The 22,936-nt window shown below is 42.6% G+C and overlaps 1 protein-coding gene across 4 annotated transcripts in view; it reads right to left on the bottom strand.

Annotated features, from left to right (window-relative positions):
• rerg (RAS-like, estrogen-regulated, growth inhibitor) overlaps positions 1 to 18,361 on the bottom strand; it is a 49,498-nt gene extending 31,137 nt beyond the window's left edge. Inside the window, exons 1-2 of one of the 4 annotated variants that reach the window (XM_005451817.4) lie at positions 17,962 to 18,361; positions 6,844 to 6,991 (exon numbers count right to left, since the gene is read on the bottom strand). In XM_005451817.4, coding sequence (XP_005451874.1) covers positions 6,844 to 6,904 — 61 coding nt within the window. In that variant the 5' untranslated portion in view covers positions 6,905 to 6,991; positions 17,962 to 18,361. Of the gene's footprint in view, positions 1 to 6,843; positions 6,992 to 17,116; positions 17,235 to 17,961 lie in introns of those variants that run through there. The other 3 variants (XM_005451815.4, XM_003445103.5, XM_005451816.4) reach the window with 3 other exon arrangements.
• Between the last annotated feature and the right edge of the window lie 4,575 nt (positions 18,362 to 22,936).

Below are 22,936 nucleotides of genomic sequence, written 5' to 3'. Positions count from 1 at the left end.
GCATTTTTTACTGGACGTTCCTGCTGTCTGGTGATCTTGATAACTTTTTTTAAGCACCTGACCTCGGCTGCATGTTCGTGAGCACCTACTTGACTTTCACCTAAACACAGAGAGGACGACTGGCTTGCTGAGCAAATAAGCACAATTTAAAAGAATAAAGGCCTGAAGTTTGATCAACTCTTATGTAACATATTCAAGTGCATAAAAGTCACTTAGCGCTTTGCACAGCACATCACCCACACTCTAAAAGCCATTTGGGAACCTTTTCAGATCTCTTATCTAAAACCAGTCAAATCTACTTCCGACCCACTGATTAGAGCACTTGTTCTGGGGCATAATGCATTCTATGAGTCACACCATATGGCTGCTCACTGGGTCCGGCACGGAGAAAGCAATCAGGGGGAGTCAAATATCCAGTGAGCTTCACAGCTTTGGGCTCTGTCAGCTGTCAAAGGCTGAGGATGTGCCTGGAAGCTCGAGCAGCAGGACAGGCAATTTGCACTCTTCTGCTTCTGCACCCTCGGAAATAGCTCGACTGTGCAATGTGAGGAGGTACACACAAGCATTGTTGATGGATGTCAAATAACCGGTGAGTTATTTGATCACTCTCCAGGTATTTCATTTCACCCAGCAGGAATCACAAGCAGTTGATTTTGGGAGCAGCATGGCCACTGCAGTCAGAAAGTTTGACTGCGCCATCGTTCACCAGGAGGTTTGTTTCAAAATGAGATCACACTGTAAAATCATACATTACTGTAAGTATTATAACATCTAAAATATTACAGGTCCATATTTTGTTTTTCTGCAAAAATAAAAAAACAATACCAAATAATCTTTTTACAGTAGTTTTTCACAGTAGAGTCCAACACAGTAGTGTTTTGTTTTTGTGGCCTCGTCTCCCCTGTCTGCCCTCTGAATGTCTGTTTACATCGCACTCCAGGCCATACATCAGGCCGATCCACGGTCCTCTTCTTGGCATTGAATGTGGTAAGCAAGTGGTATTTCAGAAGCAGACACATTTTAGCTCACTCCTTTGTTTTTGTTCTGCTGTCTGGCTGTCAGACAGGCCAGTGAGAGGAGGGGAAGGCGGCATGTTTGAGGAGTGACGAGACAAGAGTTTTTACGAGCTGGCGCTTCACACGCCTTGAAGTTAACTTTCCAAAAGAACTTCCAGAGAAGTTTCAAAGCACATTTCCCTCTGTTAATGTGAATAAACAGACCGAATCAGTGAAAGCCAGTCTGTGAAAAACACTTTCTTACAGTTATTTTTGTTTATTAGTAATTACTGGCAGCACATTCACAGCAGAAGGAACAGAGCACACACGATCAGCTTATGAAGATGACAAAGAGCAATATTACTAGTAAACATATGTTTTTAGTACTAACTTTGCTTTTTATATGTGGATTGAAACATTTAAGCTACACTAGGCTGAAGTCTAGGGAAAAAATCACAACAATGATCACATCTATGCACTTTATATTGTAAGGTTAAGACCCTACAATAATACACCAACAATCAGATGACCCCTATGAGCAAGCACTTGGCAACAGTGGAAAGGAAAAACTCCCTTTTCACAGGAAGAAACCTCTGGCAGAATGAGACTCGGAGGAGGACAGGACAACAGACACCTATGAAGAGAAGCCAGTGTGGGAGAAATCTGCTCTCTCTTTCTAGTCCCTGTCAGTACTCCACTCCAGGCTTTTGGATCAACTGAAGGCTTCTCAGGGAGTTTCTTTTAGGACCACCTGATAATAATGAATTACAATAGTCCAGTCTAGAAGAAATAAATGCATGAACTAGTTTTTACCATTACTGTTTCCAAATTTTGAAAGAAAGGCAGGAACATATCAAAAATTACTTCAGGATTCCTCACAGTGTTACTGGCGATACCACATTTCTAAGACTTTAGGGTTGAGTACAGTAACCTCAGTTTTATCTGAACTTAGAAGCAGGAAATTAGCGACATTGCAGGTTTGTTGTCTTTATGGCATTTCTGCAGTTTAGCTATGTGGTGTGTGTTATCTGGCTTCATGGATAGAAAAAGCTGAGTATCATTGGCATAGCAATGAAAATGTACGATACGCCTTCTAATAATACTGCCTAAGGCACAGGTGTCGAACTCCAGGCCTCGAGGGCCGGAGTCCTGCAGGTTTTAGTTGTGTCCTTGATCCAACACAGCTGATTTAAATGGCTAAATGACGTCCTTGACATGTCTTGAAGTTCTCCAGAGGCCTGGTAATGAACTAATCACTTGATTAGTTCATGTTGACCCAGGGTGAGATCTAAAACCTGCAGGACACCCGCCCTCGAGGCCTGGAGTTGGACACCCCTGGCCTAAGACTAGTATGTATGATGTAAACATAATTAGTCCTTGTATAGAACCCAGTGGAACGCTTTAATCTTTGTGTGTGAAGAAAAGCGAAGCTTCCAACCCTTTCGCTTATTCACCTTCCACCACATTAGAATGAAATTAAGTCAACAGGGGTCTTTGGCGACACGCAGACCTTAAACCTGACTCTCTCAGGCACAGGTTTTCTGCTATACGTATGTGCGACTCAACTAACATCCTACATGGCTCATTATTCTCCTTCATACGTCTCACTTAATCTGGTCTGAAAAGACCTGTAATTGTCAAGTCTTCATGACGTTCTACAACAGTAGTTGTGGATCTTTCTCTGATACCACAAAAAAGTTGCCTTCCCCATCTTTAACATTGACTCTAAAGCAGGGATGTTAAACTTTACATGAAGGTCCAGCCTACTTTGAGCTTAAGTGGGCTGGAGCAGTGACGCTCCCCTTTCAGTCAGTGTAAAGAAATGTAATGTAATGAAATGTAATGCTGGCAAATAAGAGCAATTTCAACAGTATGTTCTTGTTTTGCACATGATGAAATCTGTCGGAGGGTTTTTTTTAAAAACACAGCATATTTTTGTTAATTCACTGATTTTTTTTGTGTTCTGGACCTACAATACAAAATAAATCAATCTATATTAGTCATTTAATTGTTCAAATATTATATAAGCACTTTGGTGTAGTGTGAATGAGCATAAATGTGAATACTGATTAATGCAGTTATAAATGCTGGCTAATCCGTTATAGTCTCATTTATTTGAGGGCAGCTTTAATGGCAGTATTGGTAAGGCTCAATAAATGTTAATATGAACAGACACTATCCCAGGCAAAGATCCTCTCTGTAATATTCTAAAATTTATTATAACTGTAACAATCTGTCAGTGTATGCAACAAAGAGCCTGGAAGTCATTTCTCCTGTGATTCCTCTCTATATACAACAGAACTGTTGAAAGATGGCGAGGCAGCAGAGGGAGAAAGTGCCTCTAAGCTCAGATATTGACTGATGTTCTCTGCAGTGTTAGACACAATAATCTGCTGCCATGTTTTTCCTAATACAGCATGTATTAAAAGTCAGAAATAGCTCATGGAACAGAATATTTACTTGATGTACTGCACTCTGACAAAACTACTGAAAAGCCTTGCTGCAGAGGAGCTAGGAGAGCTAACAGCATCTGCTATTTGTGTGTGTTCTTTTTTATTTATGTGTGTGTGTGTGTTTGTATAGTAGGGACGAAGTTAAAGGCACAGCAATTGAATAAATGTGTCTTATTTCCTCACTAGACTCCACTCTACCTCTGCTGAGTCAATAAACCAAAAGACTGCAAACTGCCAGAAGAGCCAGACTTAACACACTCAGCTCTTTATTAGAGCTAGATCTCTCTGCAGGAGTCCAAGTCAGACCCTCACAGAGAGCCTGGAACCCTCGAACCCCATCAAACAATTTTGAGGCACCCCGGAGGTCTGCTGCTGATCATTCGGAATAATCACCGCTAAAGTGAAAATACCACTGGTACTGCTGTCCAAAGTAAAGATGGAAACACTGGTGCACTGAAACCCGACATTTTTTTCCAAGTTAAACTAAGTATCAGAAATCTAAAGCTGTTAATGTGTTTGGAAATAGAAGGAACGTTTAACACTCAAGGACTGCAAATTGTTCAAGGTTTTCGTTGGTTGAATTGATAGCAATTTGAACAAACCTGACAAAAATGCAAAAAAAACAAACAAAAACGCAGCACAAGGAGGAATTTAGTGTTCTGATTGAACACACTTCAGGTAGGTTAAAGACTGAACTGAGGTTTCACAAAACTGTGTTTAAAAGCTTTTAGCTAAACTGCATTGATAAGAGATTTATGAAGTTCACAGTACGGCTCCAAAACAACATATTAAATCTGTTTAACGTCGTTATTTTGCTTTTCCTCCCTGTTGTAATGTGCGTGCAGGGGGGGTGTAATTTATTGCCCAAATGCAGATGTTTTCCCACTGAGAAGCAAACTGATTGATTAGCATCTGCCAGTTTCCAGTGAAGGCCTATGTTTAGATGAGAGCTGCTCATTGCTGAAAGGATCACCAGGGCTACATGAAGCATCAGATGTGGCGACAATGCCTGTTGTCCTGCTGTGCTCTGTTTTTGTACATTTAAAAAAAAAGCAAAAGGGAGGCATGCTGGTGACACAAGAGGATCAGGCAAATACAAAGCTGCAGCTGTCCACGTGAAGATCAAATGTCCATGTGAGAGAGGAAGAAACCTTTCAGTGAGGGAGTGGCTTTGTCACCAGAAGCAGGAGCATCAATTTCCTTGTTCTCAAGCTTGTTACATTTTTCTGTTCTTCTGCACTCCTGCCTTTAGACAACACCTTAGGAGACAAGCACACCACCAAAACTCTGCAAAGGCCTGTGAGAAAGTTCTATAGCTCAGTCCTCGCTGAAATATTACCATTATCAGGCTCCTTCAGAAGTTTTGCACAGACACTCAGTCTGAAAGGATGAAACCAACTGACTTCAGTGAGCTGTGACTTCTCTTTCAGAGTTATAATGAGCTCCAATTGTACTGATATCTTGAGTAAACCACTGACTGGCCTGAATGACATACGTGTATGTTGTTTTCAACTGACTGCAAGCTTTATGTGCAACAAATTAAAAACATTTGAAACATGAAAAAAAAAACTATCTGCAATACACCATCACAATCAGTGTAAATAGCAACCATGAGGCATGTGAGGCCACATTCACACAGGCCCAGAGAACAGAGCAACCCCTGGTCGCTGAGGAACAATGTGTGTTCTCTGACAAGTTGCTAAAGGTTGTTGGAGGTAGCTGTGGAACTGATTTTTAAATCCCATTCGATAGGTGCATCGCACCTTCTGTGAGCTATTTTACCTGGCCACAGCTGGAAACCTCCAGCAACCACTCACCAACTATTCGGGGAATATGAATTTTTCTCTAGGAAGCCGAGGTTGCAAAGGGGCCACTGACCAGTCTCTATGTCATTTGAGCCACTGTTCAAAACACAGATGCATGGCTGCAGACTTTTAGTCCAGCCAGGTCTTATGGCGAGGCGTGAAGTAGTCACAAAATTGCTACAAATAAAGAGGTTTTTTTCTTTAAAGTTTGGACAACTTTAGTATTAAAGTATTTCAAAAAGACACATTTTTGTGCCTGTACCACTTAGGTTGTCATGAGTCAAAAATAAATAAGTCCTGAGTGTCTCCAGGTAGTTTCTATTGAAACTCCTGTCTGAAAGCGCAGGGACAGCTGTGTCGTTGTGTTTCATTGGGACATAAAGATTGCATGGTCATGGCTTTCTATCCAGGAACACGACTCAATATATTAAATGTTGCAAGCATTTCACAAACTGCTGTGAAATTTTTTTTGTACTATTTTACCTGTTTCCGTCAGCTTTTTCACACGTATTTTGACAGTTGTGTCACTGTCAAAACACGTGTGAAACATTGCAGGAAATAATACGCAGTAACTGTTTTCAGCTGTTGGAAAAGTTATCAGTGAGGTGCTTTTGTTTTTTTTTTCTTAGGAGATAATGAGCAGTGACATGTTCATACATAAAAGACAGAAGCTGGAACACTAATCTTTTTTCCAGAAGTTCGAATGTGAACGACGAGCTAGCGTCTGCAAAACAGAAAGTCGCAGTAAAAGACGGGAACTGCAGCAGTGTGATTGACATGGACAGATGTCAGCTCCCTGATAAAAACTTGATGAAATGATGAGCTTCCAGCACCAACATCACACTTTTTAGTTCACGGAAAGAAGCTGCAGATTGAAGCTTCAAGGTATCGTCTGAAGAAGAACCCAGGCTTACGTCAGATGCCATCATCCTCACTGACGTGCTTTAGAGCTGCACTCCTTCCAGCTGGAGGCTATGAGCTCCTCAGTCGTTATACTTCTCAGTGCAGCACTTCAATTGACCTCCAATGACATTTTAATGGCCTCCTTTAACACAGTGGCGATCCCGCCAAGGCCTGTTTTCTAACATCTGATTGCTACATAGAAGCAATCAGGCTTGATTTGCTGCCAACGGGAAACACATGGTCTGTTTTATTGCAGAGAAAACGTACACGGTGCCAGCTGAGCGTGAGTGGCTGCAGCTTATGGAGGAACGCTGAAACCAGATGATAATGACTCAACTTACTTATCTGCGGGAATGGAGGCTTTTAAGCCAGACCGATAACAACCATCTACTGCATTGGTGACAATGCAAACAAAGTCAGTATGATTTTTACAGCAAGCTTAAAAATCCTGAAGGGACGATGGAGGGAAAACACTGGAAAGCACAAACTATGAAGACACAATATGGCAATATTAATGAGGCGGAAGCAGATTGGAAACAAAAACCACATTTATGCACCCAGCGCTATGGTCAAGTTTAATATATTAGTTTGAGTCACTCGAAGAACTCAAAGTGTGCGCACAGTCAAACAGTCCTTTGTTAGAGCTCGAATGTACACAAACACACACAAGCAAACACTGATGTTTACCTGACTTTCCCACCCCGGCTCTGCCGAAGACGGCCAGCTTCACCTCCGGGCTTTTGGCCATGACAGCAGCTGTGACGAGAGAAGCTCAGCGAGCCAGTCAGTGATCTCCGAGGTCAGCCCCAAACATCCTCCATCCAGGAAGCAGCGTCTGAGGAGACGAGGTAATGTATCTTTAAGGTGCGTCTACGTTTAGCTCCACAGCAGATTCCATGAAACATTTCCACCAGCAGAAGTGAGTCACAGAGAAAGTGTTCAAGGAAGCAAGCAGAAGTGGCAGACTATGACTGAATGCGTTTAAAAGGAAATAAATACTTTTAGCAAATAAAGTGAAATAATTCATACGTTAGTGTCACATCACTAGTTCCAAATAAATATAAAAACCTGATTTTATGTGGACAAGGTCGCATAGATAACATGAAGACTGTGGTGCTAGCAGCTCTTTTAAGAAGATGGCCACAAATTCAGGACCAAAGCATTTTCTTTCTTTCTTTCTTTCTTTCGTTTTTTGTGCAATTTTGGTACTGAAAGGATCAAGTTCAGTCTAAAAAGGAGAATGTACACAATGAGTTCATTGTGCACAGGTTAAAGAAAATATCAGTAGAAAGGCTGATTCACTTACTCAAAAAATGAACGGGACAATGTGAAAACATGTCCGCTCTCAATGGAAAAGAATCATGCCGGATGTCTCCACTGATATGGACTTCGTAATGTGTTAGAAATTAAAAGATGCCACATCGTTTGATGAAAATGAAAATGATCAACATACAGAGAAAGGGCTGAATTCAAAAGTCAAAGTGAAAGTGAAAAAAAATGCTGCGGCAGGTCAGTCCAATTTTTGGTTGAAATTTCATTGCAGCAACTCAAAATGATACTCAGTCGTTTTTATGACCCCCTCATGCTTGTATGCATGCCTGACGATGATCCAACGTGAATATGCAGCACTAGAAATATAATTTCAAGGTAAATTGATTTTAAGGTTGATTTTATGGAGAGATGACATTCAGACATTCATGATGGTTTATTTAGCTTCAATCCAAGCAAGGCTAATTTAAGATTAAGTCTCAGATCTTAAGGGTGGAACGTTAGAAGAAGAATTGGGACTGTAAAGTGAAAGGAGCCAACAGATACCAGCTTTAAAACACTTTATTAATCCATCAGCAGTCACTGAGGGTGAAATGCACACTGCAACCTCCTGCAGCTGTCATCTGTCTATAGAGCTTTAATCATCTGAAGGCGATGGCCCTCACACACCTTTCACTGTACCTCTGCAGGAGAGAACAGATACAAATCACAAACCCACAAATCAGTGAGGCTTCCATTTCCAACAACATAGTGAAGTGAATGTTGGACAGTCATGTCCATCTTTTTTTAGGCTGTTGCTCTACCCAGGCTATGGTTTTTAATGTTGGTGCATGAAAAATGTGAAATAAAAAAGACAGGAGAGAGCGGGGGAGAACACCGAGATCTGAAATCATCCATTCAAAAAGAAAACACCAGTACAGCCAGATTAAACAGCCACACGCCCGTCTGTTTAATAAGAAAACAACTAGCTGTGACGCTGTCTCTCCTGGTAATTGACTCTAAACTTCTGGCCTGATCACTCTGTTTTTCTCCTGGATTCCACTCGGACTTTTAACCCGAGAACAAACAGATACTGACAAGGCTTTAATTCAAATCTTAGCTTGATGACTTCAGAGCAATCCTGGGACAAACTAGCAGGAGACTGGTGCATTTCCCATTAGCGCCAATGCTGACAGAGAATGCAACACTCCAAGTTTATGTGGGGAGTCATGCTGTGTTTGGCTGGGCAGCTGCAGCTAGAGATAATTTTCATTTTTCCTCACTGCGCTGCAGTTTAGCGACAATATGTGCAGAAAAACATATAGCTTAGTCACAATTCTACTTAGGAAGCAATCTGTTTGCAAACTGTTTATTCTAATGTGCTGCAGTGCAGAGGTGCAGCTTGTCAACCACAAGCCACAGTTAAAGGTGCAGTAGGTGGGAAGGGATTACTTTTATTTTTTCAGCTTGACTGTCTTTGGACACTGCAACACATGGACACTGAAGTAATTACTATTTCTGTATACCTGCCACCCGTGCAATGATACTCAAAGCAAGATCGTGGCTTGCTGTAGGAACCAAGATCTCCACCTCTCACAGTCACCTGATGCCAGTGATCAGGAGGAGTGACGCCTCAGTTAATCCTGCTGTGTGTTAGTCAGTTTTGATACAACATGAGGTGAAAAAACTCTGGCAAGTGGTCAGAATACAGTCTCCCCAATTACTCAAAGGTCAGACTGTGCAACGCTCAGAGAAAGCGTAAAAAGCCAAGAGCTACATCTCAGACTCTGCGGGCCTCAGTTTGCATGTTGAATGCTGAAATCCATGACAGCAGAATTAGAAATACACTGAGCAAGTATGGCTTTTTGGAAGGTTTAACAGAAGAAAGTGTCAGAACATGTCAACACCAGTGTTGTTTGGACACATGAAACTAAAGTGGCGAGCTGGAAAGCTGCAGCCGGTGTGTGACAAGAACCGTGTGAGAAAAGTGTTAGATAAAGATGCTGAAAAGTATCCAGCTGTAAACATCACACGGCGGACTCGTCCAATTCAATTCAATTCAATTCAGTTTTATTTATACAGCGCCAAATCACAACAACAGTCACCTCAAGGTGCTTTATATTGTAAGGTAGACCCTACAATGATACAGACAGAGAAAAAAAAAACAACAATCATGTGACCCCCTATGAGCAAGCACTTTGGCGACAGTGGGAAGGAAAAACTCCCTTTTAACAGGAAGAAACCTCCGACAGAACCAGGCTCAGGGAGGGGCGGGGCCATCTGCTGTGATTGGTTGGGGTGAGAGAAGGAAGACAGGATAAAGACATGCTGTGGAAGAGAGACAGAGATTAATAACAAGTATGATTCAGTGCAGGGAGGTCTATTAACACATAGTGAGTGAAGAAGAAACACCCAGTGCATCATGGGAATCCCCAGCAGCCTACGTCTATTGCAGCATAACTAAGGGAGGATTCAGGGTCACCTGGTCCAGCCCTAACTATATGCTTTAGCAAAAGGGAAAGTTTGAAGCCTAATCTTAAAAGTAGAGATAGTGTCTGTCTCCTGAATCCAAACTGGGAGCTGGTTCCACAGAAGAGGGGCCTGAAAACTGAAGGCTCTGCCTCCCGTTCTACTTTTAAATACTCTAGGAACAACAAGTAGGCCTGCAGTGCGAGAGCGAAGTGCTCTAATAGGGTGATATGGTACTACAAGGTACTGTAATAATATTTCACAACACCACATTTAGCAAGAAAGATCTCATACCAGGTGTCAAGCACCCTGGTGGAGGGGTGATGATTTGAGCTTGTTCTGCACCTACAAGACCTGGGCACCTTGCAGTCCCCGAGCCAACCACAAACTCCTCTGTACACCAAGTATACGAGAGCCAAATGTGTGGCCAACAGCTAAAGGCACGACAATGATCCCAAGCAGAGCAGCAAATCTACAACTGAATGATGTTGAACAGGCAGATGTCAAGAGACAACAGTAATTTGTTCTGTGAATTATTTTTAAATGTACACTCTAATATAACACTGCATAACTTTGCCGTTCAATAATTAAGACGGCCATTTATAGTGTGCTGAAGTTTGTCAGCCAAGTTTTTGAAAAGATTTATCGCCAGTCACCGTTGTGTACATTACATGAAGTACAGACGATCCGTCTGGACTTCTCGCTCTTTGTTGGGCGAAATGAGCTACAGCAGGAAAATGAGAGAAAGCTGAAACCAGATCACACGTTCGTGTGCCCAGTTAAATAAAAGCTGTGCTTGGGTGTGTGTCAGTGCCAGAAACATATTAACCAACTTCACACTGGCTGAAATTATTAAGTGGCCAGCATCCAGTTTTCTTCTCCTTTACTCCAGACAGATGCTTAGACACACAAACACACACATGTGTTTTAAACTAACCTTTTACCCTTTATAGCAACACACATATGTCTATATATGGTGAGGCAGCGTGCCGCTTGGTGTGACCCAAGTGGAGATCGATCATCTGTCTACGTCTCGTACTCGGCGGGTGGTGTCACGGCAGCTGCCAGCATCTTTAAATATTTGTTTCGGTCATTACTGATGTGGCTCCGATAACCAAACAGCACAATGAAAGCAGTGAGTAAAACTGCTGCTGTAATAGCAATAATGACATTGTGTTCTGTCCTCCCAGCTCAGTTTGTGGTGTTTAAATACAAGAGAACCAGTTCCACTGGCAGCAATACATGCCCATGCCCACTTCCACCACAATGCTTCACTGATGAGGTGGTATGTTTGGGATCATGAGCAGTTCCTTTCCTTCTCCATACTCTTCTCTTCCCATCACTCTGGTACAAGTTGATCTTGGTCTCATCTGTCCATAGGATGTTGTTCCAGAACTGTGAAGGCTTTTTTAGATGTCGTTTGGCAAAGTCTAATCTGGCCTTCCTGTTTTTGGGGCTCACCAATGGTTTACATCTTGTGGTGAACCCTCTGTATTCACACTTATGGAGTCTTCTCTTGTTTGTTGACTTTGACACACATACACCTACCTCCTGGAGAGTGTTCTTGATCTGGCCAACTGTTGTGAAGGGTGTTCTCTTCACCAGGGAAAGTATTCTTCGGTCATCCACCACAGTTGTTTTCCATGGTTTTCCGGGTCTTTTGGTGTTGCTGAGCTCACCGGTGCGTTCCTTCTTTTTGAGAATGTTCCAAACAGCTGTTTTGGCCACGCCTAATGTTTTTGCTCTCTCTGATGGGTTTGTTTTGTTTTTTCTGCCTAATGATGGCTTGCTTCACTGATAGTGACAGCTCTTTGGATCTCATCTTGACAGTTGTCAGTAACATGGCCATGGAACAGCTGAGAAGTCAATTGTCCCATTACTTTTGGTCCCTTAACAAGTGGGAGGCATATATGCAAACTGTTGTAATTCCTACACCGTTCACCTGATTTGGATGTAAATACCCTCAAATAAAAGCTGACAGTCTGCAGTTAAAGCACATCTTGTTCGTTTCATTTGGAATCCGTTGTGGTGGTGTATAGAGCCAAAAATGTTAGAATTGTGTCGATGTCCCAATATTTATGGACCTGACTGTATGTTTCAGTCATTCCAACACTTCCAGGGTAAGAGGTGGGGTACACTGTGGACAGGTCGCCAGTCTTTGAAAGAGCTAACATAGAGAGACACACATTCACTAATCTAATCTGAGCAATCTAATCTGTATTGTTAATGGTGTCCACCTAACACCTGCATTATAAAAGTCTGGACAGTTTGCTTCAGGGGACATGAGTATCTACTGATACTGGAGTTAGTGGTGCACCAGCCCTGCTGGTACTTCTGTAAAACACACCCTCTGTCTTCTAAAATGCTTATTCAACTCCATCAAATGCTAGCTATAAGAATTAGCAACATCCATAACAACCGCGCTCTAAAGGGAGATAAAAGCTAATTTCTCCTTTCTCCTTTAGCTCCATGCACAGTGTTTACACAGACAGTAGATGCTGAAGGCAAAGTCTTCAGTCGAATGTAAACAGGACATAAAGGGAGTATGTATGTATGGCTGTTACAGCACATTTGTTTTTCTGCCTTGTTTCTCACTTTTACGTTTGTGTTTGCTCTCCCTCTGTTTTCCCATCTCGCACACATTGCTGTAACCATACACACACACACACACACACACACACACACACACACACACACACACACACACACACACACACACACACTGCTTCAGTGATCCCTTGCTCTCCCACGCAGCAGCAGGGAATCACCACTGAGAGGAAGAAGAGAAACACAGAGATGTGTCTCCCTATCGACTCGGCCATTCTTCTTCCTGTTTTGCCTTTTATGGCCTCCACACCTGCTCCATCCTTCATCCAAACACATACATGTATGTACACACACACACACACACACACACACACACACACACACACACACACACACACACACACACACACACACACACACACACATGCACCTCAGTCATGCAATGAAATCACAGGATAATCTGCTTTAGTGAGGCTGAGGTGTCTCTCTGTTTTACTCAACACATGTAGAGCTTTCCTTTGACAGAGAGCAGATTCTAGTGACTGCCAAGACAAAAACAAATGATATGTTGTTTCAGCATGGATCCAAGGTCAAAGAAACATAGGATCAGCCAGAGAAAGGAAAAAACAGCTATGAGCCAGGATAAGCTCTACAAGAAAAGCAGGGATGCATTTTAAAGAGCAATCTTTCTCACATTCTGAAAGACAACGGCCTGTGTGTTTGCCACCTTTATGTGTCAAACGTGGTAATCATTATCAACTTCATCTCACCTGCATGCAGTACAGAGATAAGACAAGCTGTGACTAGCTTAGCTGACCTTAGCACTGCAGTCGTCCAGCGCTAACAAAGGTGCATTTGCATGTTGTCTCTTGCAAATATGGAGCCTCCTCTTTTTCTTCTGCTCTTTTTCAAAAGAACTCTGATAAAACCTGGCTAGCTGAAGTTTGATACTGTTGTTGGATAACAAATATCTGCTTGTTAGAACTGATCCTCTCAGCTGAATCTGGAGATGGGGAAAAAAGAAGAAGAAGCAAAGAAAGATCTCTGGATTTACTTCAACAAGTGAGTCTTTAGCGTGACTGTAGTCTAGCCTAACTAGTATGCTGTAAAGACTCGAAACAAGTGAAAACTGCCAGCACAACTTTTTCAACTAGAAGTGCCAAAACTGCAGTTCCTTAAGGTATTTGGCCTCTGTGGGAAATTCATCCATCTGAATACAAACGTTACGGATGTGTTTACTTTGACCGACAGGCAGCTACAGCCAGTGAGCGCCTGCCAGGCCTTCCCTCCAATATCTGGAATTCTTGACCACGGTCGTGCACAGATTTCCAGATCAGCCACCCTGTGCTTCACCCAAACCTGGCTGGGCAAACACGTCCCCGGCAGTTCATTATATCTGCCAGGCTTCCAGTGTGTTATTATATGTGCCGTGTTGCTATTGTTAGTATTGTCTGTTGTCTATTGTGCAGTCTACATTGAGAGCAAAGAAGTAACCTGAGCCCAATTCCTTGTGTACTTGGGCAATAAAAGTCTGTACTATTAGCAGACATGCATGTCTGTTTGTCGCATATATACGGCTTACGAATGCATTTCTGCTGGTGTTGCTAGTCTTAACCAGCCAATCCCCGGGCCACGGACCGAGTCGTTTGGTACCGGACCGCGAGAGTTGAGGCTCGGGTGTGAAATTTATGGTTTTCAGGGTTTTTACCGTTAACTTGGTTTCCCTGGGTCTTTTCCCGTGTTGTGTCTTATTTTGAAAGAAATATTTACACATTACCATACCAACCAGAGAGCGTTAAGGGGCAGAGAGGAGGATGTTACTCTCAGTGTTGTTGGCGGATTTTAGGAGGACGCTGCTAATAAAGTTACACAATTACACAGTGAATTCGCATTTATCATTATATTTACAAAATACCACAGTTTTCGTCTTGGTCGTATCATTTTATATTGTTGTATTTATCCGCGACACCTTAAAAGCCGGTCCGTGAAAATATTGTCTGACATTAAACCGGCCCTTGGTGTAAAAAAGGTTGGGGACCGCTGGTCTTAACTAGCAACACCACCAGTCTTAACTTGCCAAAATGCTACCGTTGACTCTTCAAAACACAGAGTCCACACACATGGTAAATGGCCTGTATTTATATAGCGCTTTACTAGTCCCTAAGGACCCCAAAGCGCTTTACACATCCAGACATCCACCCATTCACACACACATTCACACACTGGTGATGGCAAGCTACATACTAGCCACAGCCACCCTGGGGCGCACTGACAGAGGCGAGGCTGCCGAACACAGGCGCCACCGGGCCCTCTGACCACCACCAGTAGGCAACGGGTGAAGTGTCTTGCCCAAGGACACAACGACCAAGACTGTCCAAGCTGGGGCTCGAACCGGCAACCTTCCGATTACAAGGCAAACTCCCAACTCTTGAGCCACGATCGCCCACACACACGCATCACAGGAACTACGTCCATTTTATACGTCTAGTTTATTACAGAAAAAAAAAAGTTCTTTTCTTTTCTTGGCTGGGCGAAATGACTTCATTCTCAGACAGTTTTTGATCAACACATAGTAACGGCAACACTTGAGGAAATCACAGCACCAGACGGTTTTTAAGCTAAGCTAAGCTAAGCTAAGGGTGTCCAGGCTATAGCTTCAAAGGTACAAATGAGCGATCTCAGCTAACTCCAATCAGGAGACTAAATAAGTGAGTCTCTGTATTTTCTACAACATTCCTTTAAATTGAGTTTCAATGTTAATTAGAACATTCTTACCAAATCAACAGCAGGAGCTACAGTTTCATAAAAGAGGCGAAAGACAAACTCGCTGTGTACGGCAAAGGTTAAACACAGTCAGTACTAACTACAGCATGTGATTAGAAATGACTACAAGATTAGAAAGCAAATCCTGTGATCTTCATCAGACCATGTCTTAATAAACTTTTCCATAATTGGCTACATAGCCAGTGCTGTCAAAGTGTTTCTGTGAAGCTGTTCTTGTTTACTTTCAGGAAAGGCAAAAACTTTAACAGAGAAATACAAAGACTGATGATTGATGGACTCGATGCCCTCTGTCCAGGATGCAGCAGTGTGCTTATTTTGACACGTGGACCTCTGCTCTGCAGGGACTCCATCAAGACTGTCAAACTGGGCATGTGTATATATTTTTTTCCACTGTGTGCCCAGCTGGCTTTTTTCCTCATTTTTACCCTGAGAAATGAATCTGGGTGGTGGTGCTGTGGTTGACTGAGATTACAGACCTCAGTGCTCCAAACCAAGGGAGGAGACCTGCTGCACCACAGGCTATAGAAAGACGGCAAACCGCAGGCCTGTCATCAGAATATACAGTGAAATGGTGCGCAGCCTCTGGAGGGAAACTAGTGCGGAAAATACTTCTGCAATGCTCTGACTCTAAGAAAACTTTTAAATTATATTTTTAGTTAAGTAAAAGCTGAAAAAAGCCACCTAGATTTTGAGTAACGATCCAGACCAGGCTTAAATATTACACAAAAAATTTCTACCATATGGTGACACTGGAACACCAACCAGGGGTGACAGGTATCTGTCACACGTTCCTCATCCTGATACATAAATGGAAGTAGGAGTGGCTCAGTATAAAAGCAGAACTCTTCACAACTCTTCTATTAAATTTTATTCAAGTTAAAGTAAATAAGTTTGGCCTCATTTGACCTCGTTAACAAATAAGTCAGTGTGTACGCTGAGATTTCCTTAGGAGCAACTTTAGCATTCAACTCAACACGCTTCATCATGCGGAATGGCCCCATCCTGGACAATATACTCATTTATTTAATATGTTAATGATGTGTTGCTATTATCTATGCATTATTGTTATCGTTAAAGTGCATTGTAACTAGTTGCTGTGATTTTCTTCTTATAGGTTAACACATGTTTATGTAATCAGGATCTACTTGGAAGTTCAGTTCTAGGGATATTAAGTAGCAAAAACGGGGAGTATGTCAGTTGTACTTGTGTTTTTGAGTAACCAGTTACAATGCTTCATCAGATGGTCTCGATATCAAGAAGGTAGAGACTATAGTGCATGCTTCACAGCTCTGTAACAGGAACTGTACAAATGTTTACAAAAAGGACTATTACACACTTCTTTAAGCAATTATAAACACAATATAGCAACATTTATCTCTTTTTTAAAATATCATGGTTATAATGAATACGTGCATATTATTTTTTTATTATTATTATTACTATTTATCAATTAATTGTTAGTCGTATCTGGCCTTAAGTGCTGATTGAAATTCAGTGCATAAGCAGTATATCAAAACCAGTCAGCATTTCCTTGCCCCTCTTCTTCTGCCCAGTTTGGCAGGCACCAGTGCTGGGTGACAGGACCCTAAATCCCATAAAGATTTGGCCTGTTCTGCAGTACTCGGAGCTGCCCATGAATGCCAATGGAGAAGGAGAAATGAGATCAAGCAAACTGCATATTCATAAAGAGTGAACTGCTTTGGTTGTATTACAAAACTGAATTCTGGCTTTCTCTTTCAATGCTCCATTTTAATTTCCTAAATGACTGACTTGGAAGACTTTTCCAACTTGCAACACGTCATTAAGACCACAGGCCAAATTAGTGCGGACATTAAGCTATGGTTAAGGTTAATTTAAAGTAATCCCAGCAACACTTAGGATAGACTTTTTTCCCCATGAGACACAACCTCACCTCAGGAAACACGAGCTTCCTTAAAAGGATTCTCTCAGCTGCTAATATATCAGACCTCTTGGCCTGACCACAAGTCTGATCGCTTCCACGCCTCTGTATTGCGGGGATTTCTCCTTAATGCCGGGCTCACACTGTGCGATTTTTGACCCTTTTTGAGCCGATTTTTGAGTCGTGCGACCGTTTTGGCAATCGGCCCGAGTTTGTCCTTCATCGTGCATCGTGTAGTGTACGTGGGGTAACGAGAAGCGATTAACACCTCACGACCAGCTCCCGATCATCAATCGCTTGGTCGGGAGGATTTCAAACCTGTTTGAAATCCTCGCAACCGTCGTGAGGGTGTCACTGCAGCTTCTCACACTGCGCATGCGCAAACACAAATGTCAGCGAAAAAGACGGCGCAGCACGGCAGTGCAGCGTGTGATCTGGACACAAGCGATGGAGGCACAACTTGTAGAACTTTGGAAAGCTCACCCGAGCCTTTTCGATGTGGCCTCACAAAATTATCACGACCACAACAACCGTGAAAATAGTTGGATCTACACTGCTGCTCAATCACAGCTGCCTGATCAATGTTTTTCATAAAGTTGATGGTGGTGGTGTGCGTGTCTGTGTGAGTGAAAGACAGAGAGGCAGAGCGAGCGGCAGAATTTCTGTTATAACCTTCATTTTATGAACGCACAATTTGAGCACTCAGGTCGCATCAGAGCATCGGGCCGTATAGTGTGAGACCCTGCATCGTGACCTATGAACTTCTAACCCCTGCGAGTCAATCGTACAGTTTGAGCAGGAGCTGAATCGCGCGACTGAAAAAATCGCACAGTGTGAGCCCGGCATAAGGGACGCACCTCACGAGAAAACACCGGCAGGGCGACTCACCGGTGACCGCTGAATTTAGTAGTAATTCCTCCGGGGATGAAATCAAGAGGACAGAAACGGAAAAAAGGAAAGGAAAAAAAGAAAGAAAAAAGTTGGCAGGTCCGATGATCGAAAACAATGTGTCTGACCTTCTGAGGTGATGATGCGGACGCTGCGCACCTCTGGGCAGAGGGGGAGGTGAACACGGATAGGTGTATGGACGGGTGGGTGGAGGAGGAGATCCTGTCCGGGCGGACCGAGCAGCAGCTCTGACGGGGATGAATGAATCCCAAAAACAGAGCCTCAGTGGAAATATATAGAGAGGAGCTGCTGGAGTTCCCGACACTCTGCTGCCTCTGACCGGGCTGATGCTGCGTGCCGCTGCATGAGCACAACGAGGGGGGACAGCGGCCTCTGGTGGCGGGGAGCGATACCACAGGCTTCGAGTTTCTAAAGGGAAATTTCACTATTTTCCAGTCCCTCTCTCATTTCGCCAAACCCCCTAAAGATTTCAAAGATCTCAAAACGTTAAACGATATTCTTCCAAATCGTCTGTCTGTATTTATATCAGATAGGTATTCTATGTTAGATTTTTTCCAGTGTTTTGGGGGCATTTAGGTAAATGACACGCACAACTGTCTGTAGTTTGAATTATTATTGGTTGTATATGTTCTTGTGAGCCAAATTGATATTATTTATATCAATTAAACCCTCAAAAATATGCCATCATCCTGAAATGTCTTAAATCATTACATGTAGAATTGTTCATCTAATGTGAATATTATTATTTTGAAATTCATGTATTAAAACTTTTTGTTTGTTTGTTTGTTTTTGGAGAACTGGGATGTCACTTCAGGTCCACTTCTGTTGTTTAAATGTGCTATGACATGTCAACACAGACAACATATTAAGTTTTTATAATACAGATTTAAGGTATATTTGGTGTTTCCAATATACACACACATATATATGTATGTATGTATATTAGGTATACATATATGTATACTATATATATATATATATATATATATATATATATATATATATTATTAGGATCTGTAACTTTGTTGCTAACCTCTTTCACGCTAATATTGATCTGATACCAAAACTAGCACTAGTATTGATACTACTGATATTTGGTTACAGACACACACAGAATAAAAACCTTTCACTGCTGATTTAAGACTTAGACACTAAATGTTTTTTCACTTTTATTAAACCCTGGCTGACTTTAAAAAGAGCACCACAGAAATGCACAGTGGACTAAAACGTGTTCAGACACAAAAACAAAATGTGGAGTTTGTCTGTGAAGGTTCTCAGTCAGTTTCAAGCAACTTAAAGCAGTCCAGACACTTTTCTTTCCAAGCTCCTTTGACAAAAATGTGGAGTTATTTAAAACTTTAGACAATATAAATCATTAAACTGAGAAAAGCAAAATAATACTTGTGAAACTATATGCAGCAGAAAACAGACGAAGAAAATATATACAGTCTGAGAACATGGCACCAAAACTGTATAGTCCAGTAGAGTCACGCTGCATACACCCAGCAGCCAGTTTATTATGTGTACTTGTTCAGGTCAAACTGAGCATCACGAAGAAAGATGATAGAATGTGTCATGGCTGTTGATGCCAGATAGGCTGATTCTGCTTGGATTTTCCTGAACAATGATCTCTGAGGTTTACAGAAAATGGTATAAAGAAGTTGAGATATCCAGTGAGCTGTATTTTCCTGGAGGAAAATACCTTACTGATGCCAAAGGTCAGTGGAGAATGGTCAGACTGCTTTGAGCCAATAGTGAGGCAACAGTAACCATTTGTTACAATCAAGGTGTGCAGAAGAGCAGCTCTAAGTGCACAACACAAAGTAAATGGGCTACAGCAGCAGAAGACCACACCAGGTGTCATGATCCTCCGGTCCTCTCTAGAGCTCCGTTTGTTTTGGCTGTTCTCTCTCCCTCCTCCTGGTTCCTGCCTCAATCTCCATGACTGCTCATCATCATTCACCTGTTGCATGATTGCTCTGCCACTACTTAAAGCCACGGCGGTCTGTTGTTCATTGCTGGGTTGTTGTGCTTACCTTCGTTAATGTAGTCCCAGCTCTCTTTGTGAATCTCCGAGTCTCATTGTGATTCCTGATTTTTCCTAACAATAGTTTCCTCAGGATCCCTTTCTGTTTCATGTGGACCCTGCTTGGATGAGTGTCAGTGAGTTTCAGCGTGGGAGTGGATTGAGTACGAGTGAGTCACAGACAGTGTGAAGAGGACTGTGGACGTGGACCCCTGCCCTGGACCTTCCCCTAGATTTCCTGGAGCCCATGTCCCTTCATCACTGTATATATCTATATATATTTCACTTGGTGTAGTTGTAAATAAACCTCCCTTTACATGCACAGCTCTGAGTCCCACATTTAAGTCCTGCCTGACCAGCCGCATGTTAGCTAACATCAGTCCATCAGACACTTTGATCCACAGCAGAACATTAAGAAAACAATGAATGTATCCTCACATTCGTTGTGGATGTTATTGACCCACAGAGGGTTGACTCAGTGTACTGCTGCTTGTTAAAACTCTTAATTTGCAACAACCAAAGCATTGTTTTACTATTAGTTTGGATTGTCGTTGTAAAAACAGAAACAGAAAAAAAAACTTTCATGTGTGATACATTATGTCTGTCTCTTTCATGAAATGCTACTTCAGCTAGTCCTGTATGAGCTCCCTCCTGGGGAGGACAGCGGCCTCTGGTGGCCACAAGTGATAACAAAGGTTCTGAGTTTATAAAGGGGAATCCCTACACCTGTTTCACACACCCTGCCCGGGATGAGGGGCTACAGGCAGTAGCGTCCCAGTTTGCTGCTGGTTTGAGGGGGGGGGGGGTCTCTGTGTGTCATTAATGGGTGTGTCAAAATGGCTCGGCCTTGGAATTTGTGGGATATGGTCACTGCTCCCCACTGGACGCTTCTGCATCTCCCTGCAGGTACTTGTTGGTTCCAGGCCACGTGACTGGATGTTCTGGTGTGGTCACTGACCCGCTCTCTTGGTTGCTTGGGGTGGCTAGGACCTCTTGATGGGAGGGGCTCTGCCGGGTAGTTCTTGGGCACCTGTGGCCCTTTGACCCTGTTCTCGGCTCGTACCAGGGCAGCCAGCCTCTAGCGGGGTCGACTACCTCTGGTCCTCCGGGACTCTCACCCCTTAGCTATGGGAAACCCATTTGGGCCCTTCCTGCTTCTTCTACTGGAATAGATGCGTGGATGACGCAGATGTGTGTTGGGGGCTTTGGATGCCATGTATCATGACCTGAGTGAGTGTTTAGTGTTTTTCTGCCTTATTTACTTATAAATAAATAACTAAATAAAGGCAATCTCCATACGTTTTCAATTACTCTCTCCCCTTTATCTAAATCCCCCGAAAGTTTTAACCCAGCTATACCCAGTGATAGCAACATCAGCAAAAAGGAACACTAGAAGCCTGAGAAATATCAAGGGCTGAGAGGGGAGCTAGAGAAGATGTGGAGGGTGAAGGCAACAGTACTAGTGTGATAATTGCAGCATTCGGGGCAGCTACCCCCAAATTGAGCCAGTGGCTCCAGCAGATCCCAGGAGTGACATCAGAGATCTCTGTCCAGAAGAGCGTAGTCCTGGGAACAGCAAAGATACTGCGCCAGGGCATGTGTATCCAGTACACTTTCCAGCCTAGGTCCCCCATGCTACTCCAGCCTACCTGGGATATGAGCAAGAGAGACAAAACTGAAGCTATATCAGCTCGGACATCATCCAGATTAACAAGGTTTGTGTCGGAACAATATGAGAACAGCATCCATTCCAAGGCTTGAGTTGGAGCAATACTGGAACAGCATATGGAAGAAGGACATCACCAGACCCTGACATGATTCATGCCTACTGGCTAAAGAAACTAACTGCACTCCATGAGTGTCTAGCAGCACATGCAGCACAACACTACATCCCTTTGCAACTTCAGGTTGGGGGTCTGACTCCCGACCAAGGCGTCTGAATCCAGTAAGGGTCCTTTTAGAGGTTTCAGAAAAACTGGAGATGACTAAAGGAGAAGTATGTGATGCATATTTATGGGACCCAAACACACTGTATGGCAGCATTTACTAAGAACACCTTGATGGAGATTATTCTATATCATGTCACAATTAAAGAGGGTTGTTATTAGCTTCCAGAATTCAGCTTTAGTGTCGAAATCTAGTTTTCAGCTAATTCTTTTTTATTGATTTAAAACTTGAACTTCATCTTACCCTGTGTTGAGGGAAAGGGAACTACTGTAATTGTGCTTCTTTTTTGTTCCTGGATATTGATAAATACAGAAAAAAAGACTTCAGGGGCATAAATACACATAAACCATTGTGAAAATATTCTTTTTAACAAGACAGAGGACAGTTCTCATAATGCTGGACACAAATGGAGAACTGATTCACTTGTGTCTGTTGGATCAGGAAATGTGACGACGCTGCACTTGTGGTCAACATGTCACAAGCTACTGTTCATCAACAATCCAACCGTGCATTACAGAAGCACTTACGCCTTACTTAAACTTTTTTTTAAATTGTTCAAATATTCTATGTATTTTTGAGTGAAAGGGCTGTTTATGGCATTCTGTTTATCATTAATTATGATTTTATACTATAACCATAGTCACGACACTTAACACTTTTCATGTTTGAGATTTGTGAACAGAGATTTGTCCTCACGCCATCTTTAACCACCACTGCGGAGCAGTCCACACACAACCTCTCCCTCCAGGCCCTGGTGTCATTGAAATGGCTCCCCTGCAGTGGAGCCATAGACCATACCTCCGCCACGATATTCAACAGAAAATATTCAGAGCAGCACTTTGATACTCACACATTGGGACTTTGTTTCACTCAGATTCTATAAATATGTTTTAAAATCCCCACACCTGTACTAATGAAGAGTCATGTGATGACTTGCAGAGAAATCATGC

The sequence above is a fragment of the Oreochromis niloticus genome, linkage group LG17, assembly GCF_001858045.2.
Source record: "Oreochromis niloticus isolate F11D_XX linkage group LG17, O_niloticus_UMD_NMBU, whole genome shotgun sequence".
Taxonomy (NCBI): Eukaryota; Metazoa; Chordata; class Actinopteri; order Cichliformes; family Cichlidae; genus Oreochromis; species Oreochromis niloticus.
This window is presented reverse-complemented; position numbering and strand designations above follow the sequence as displayed.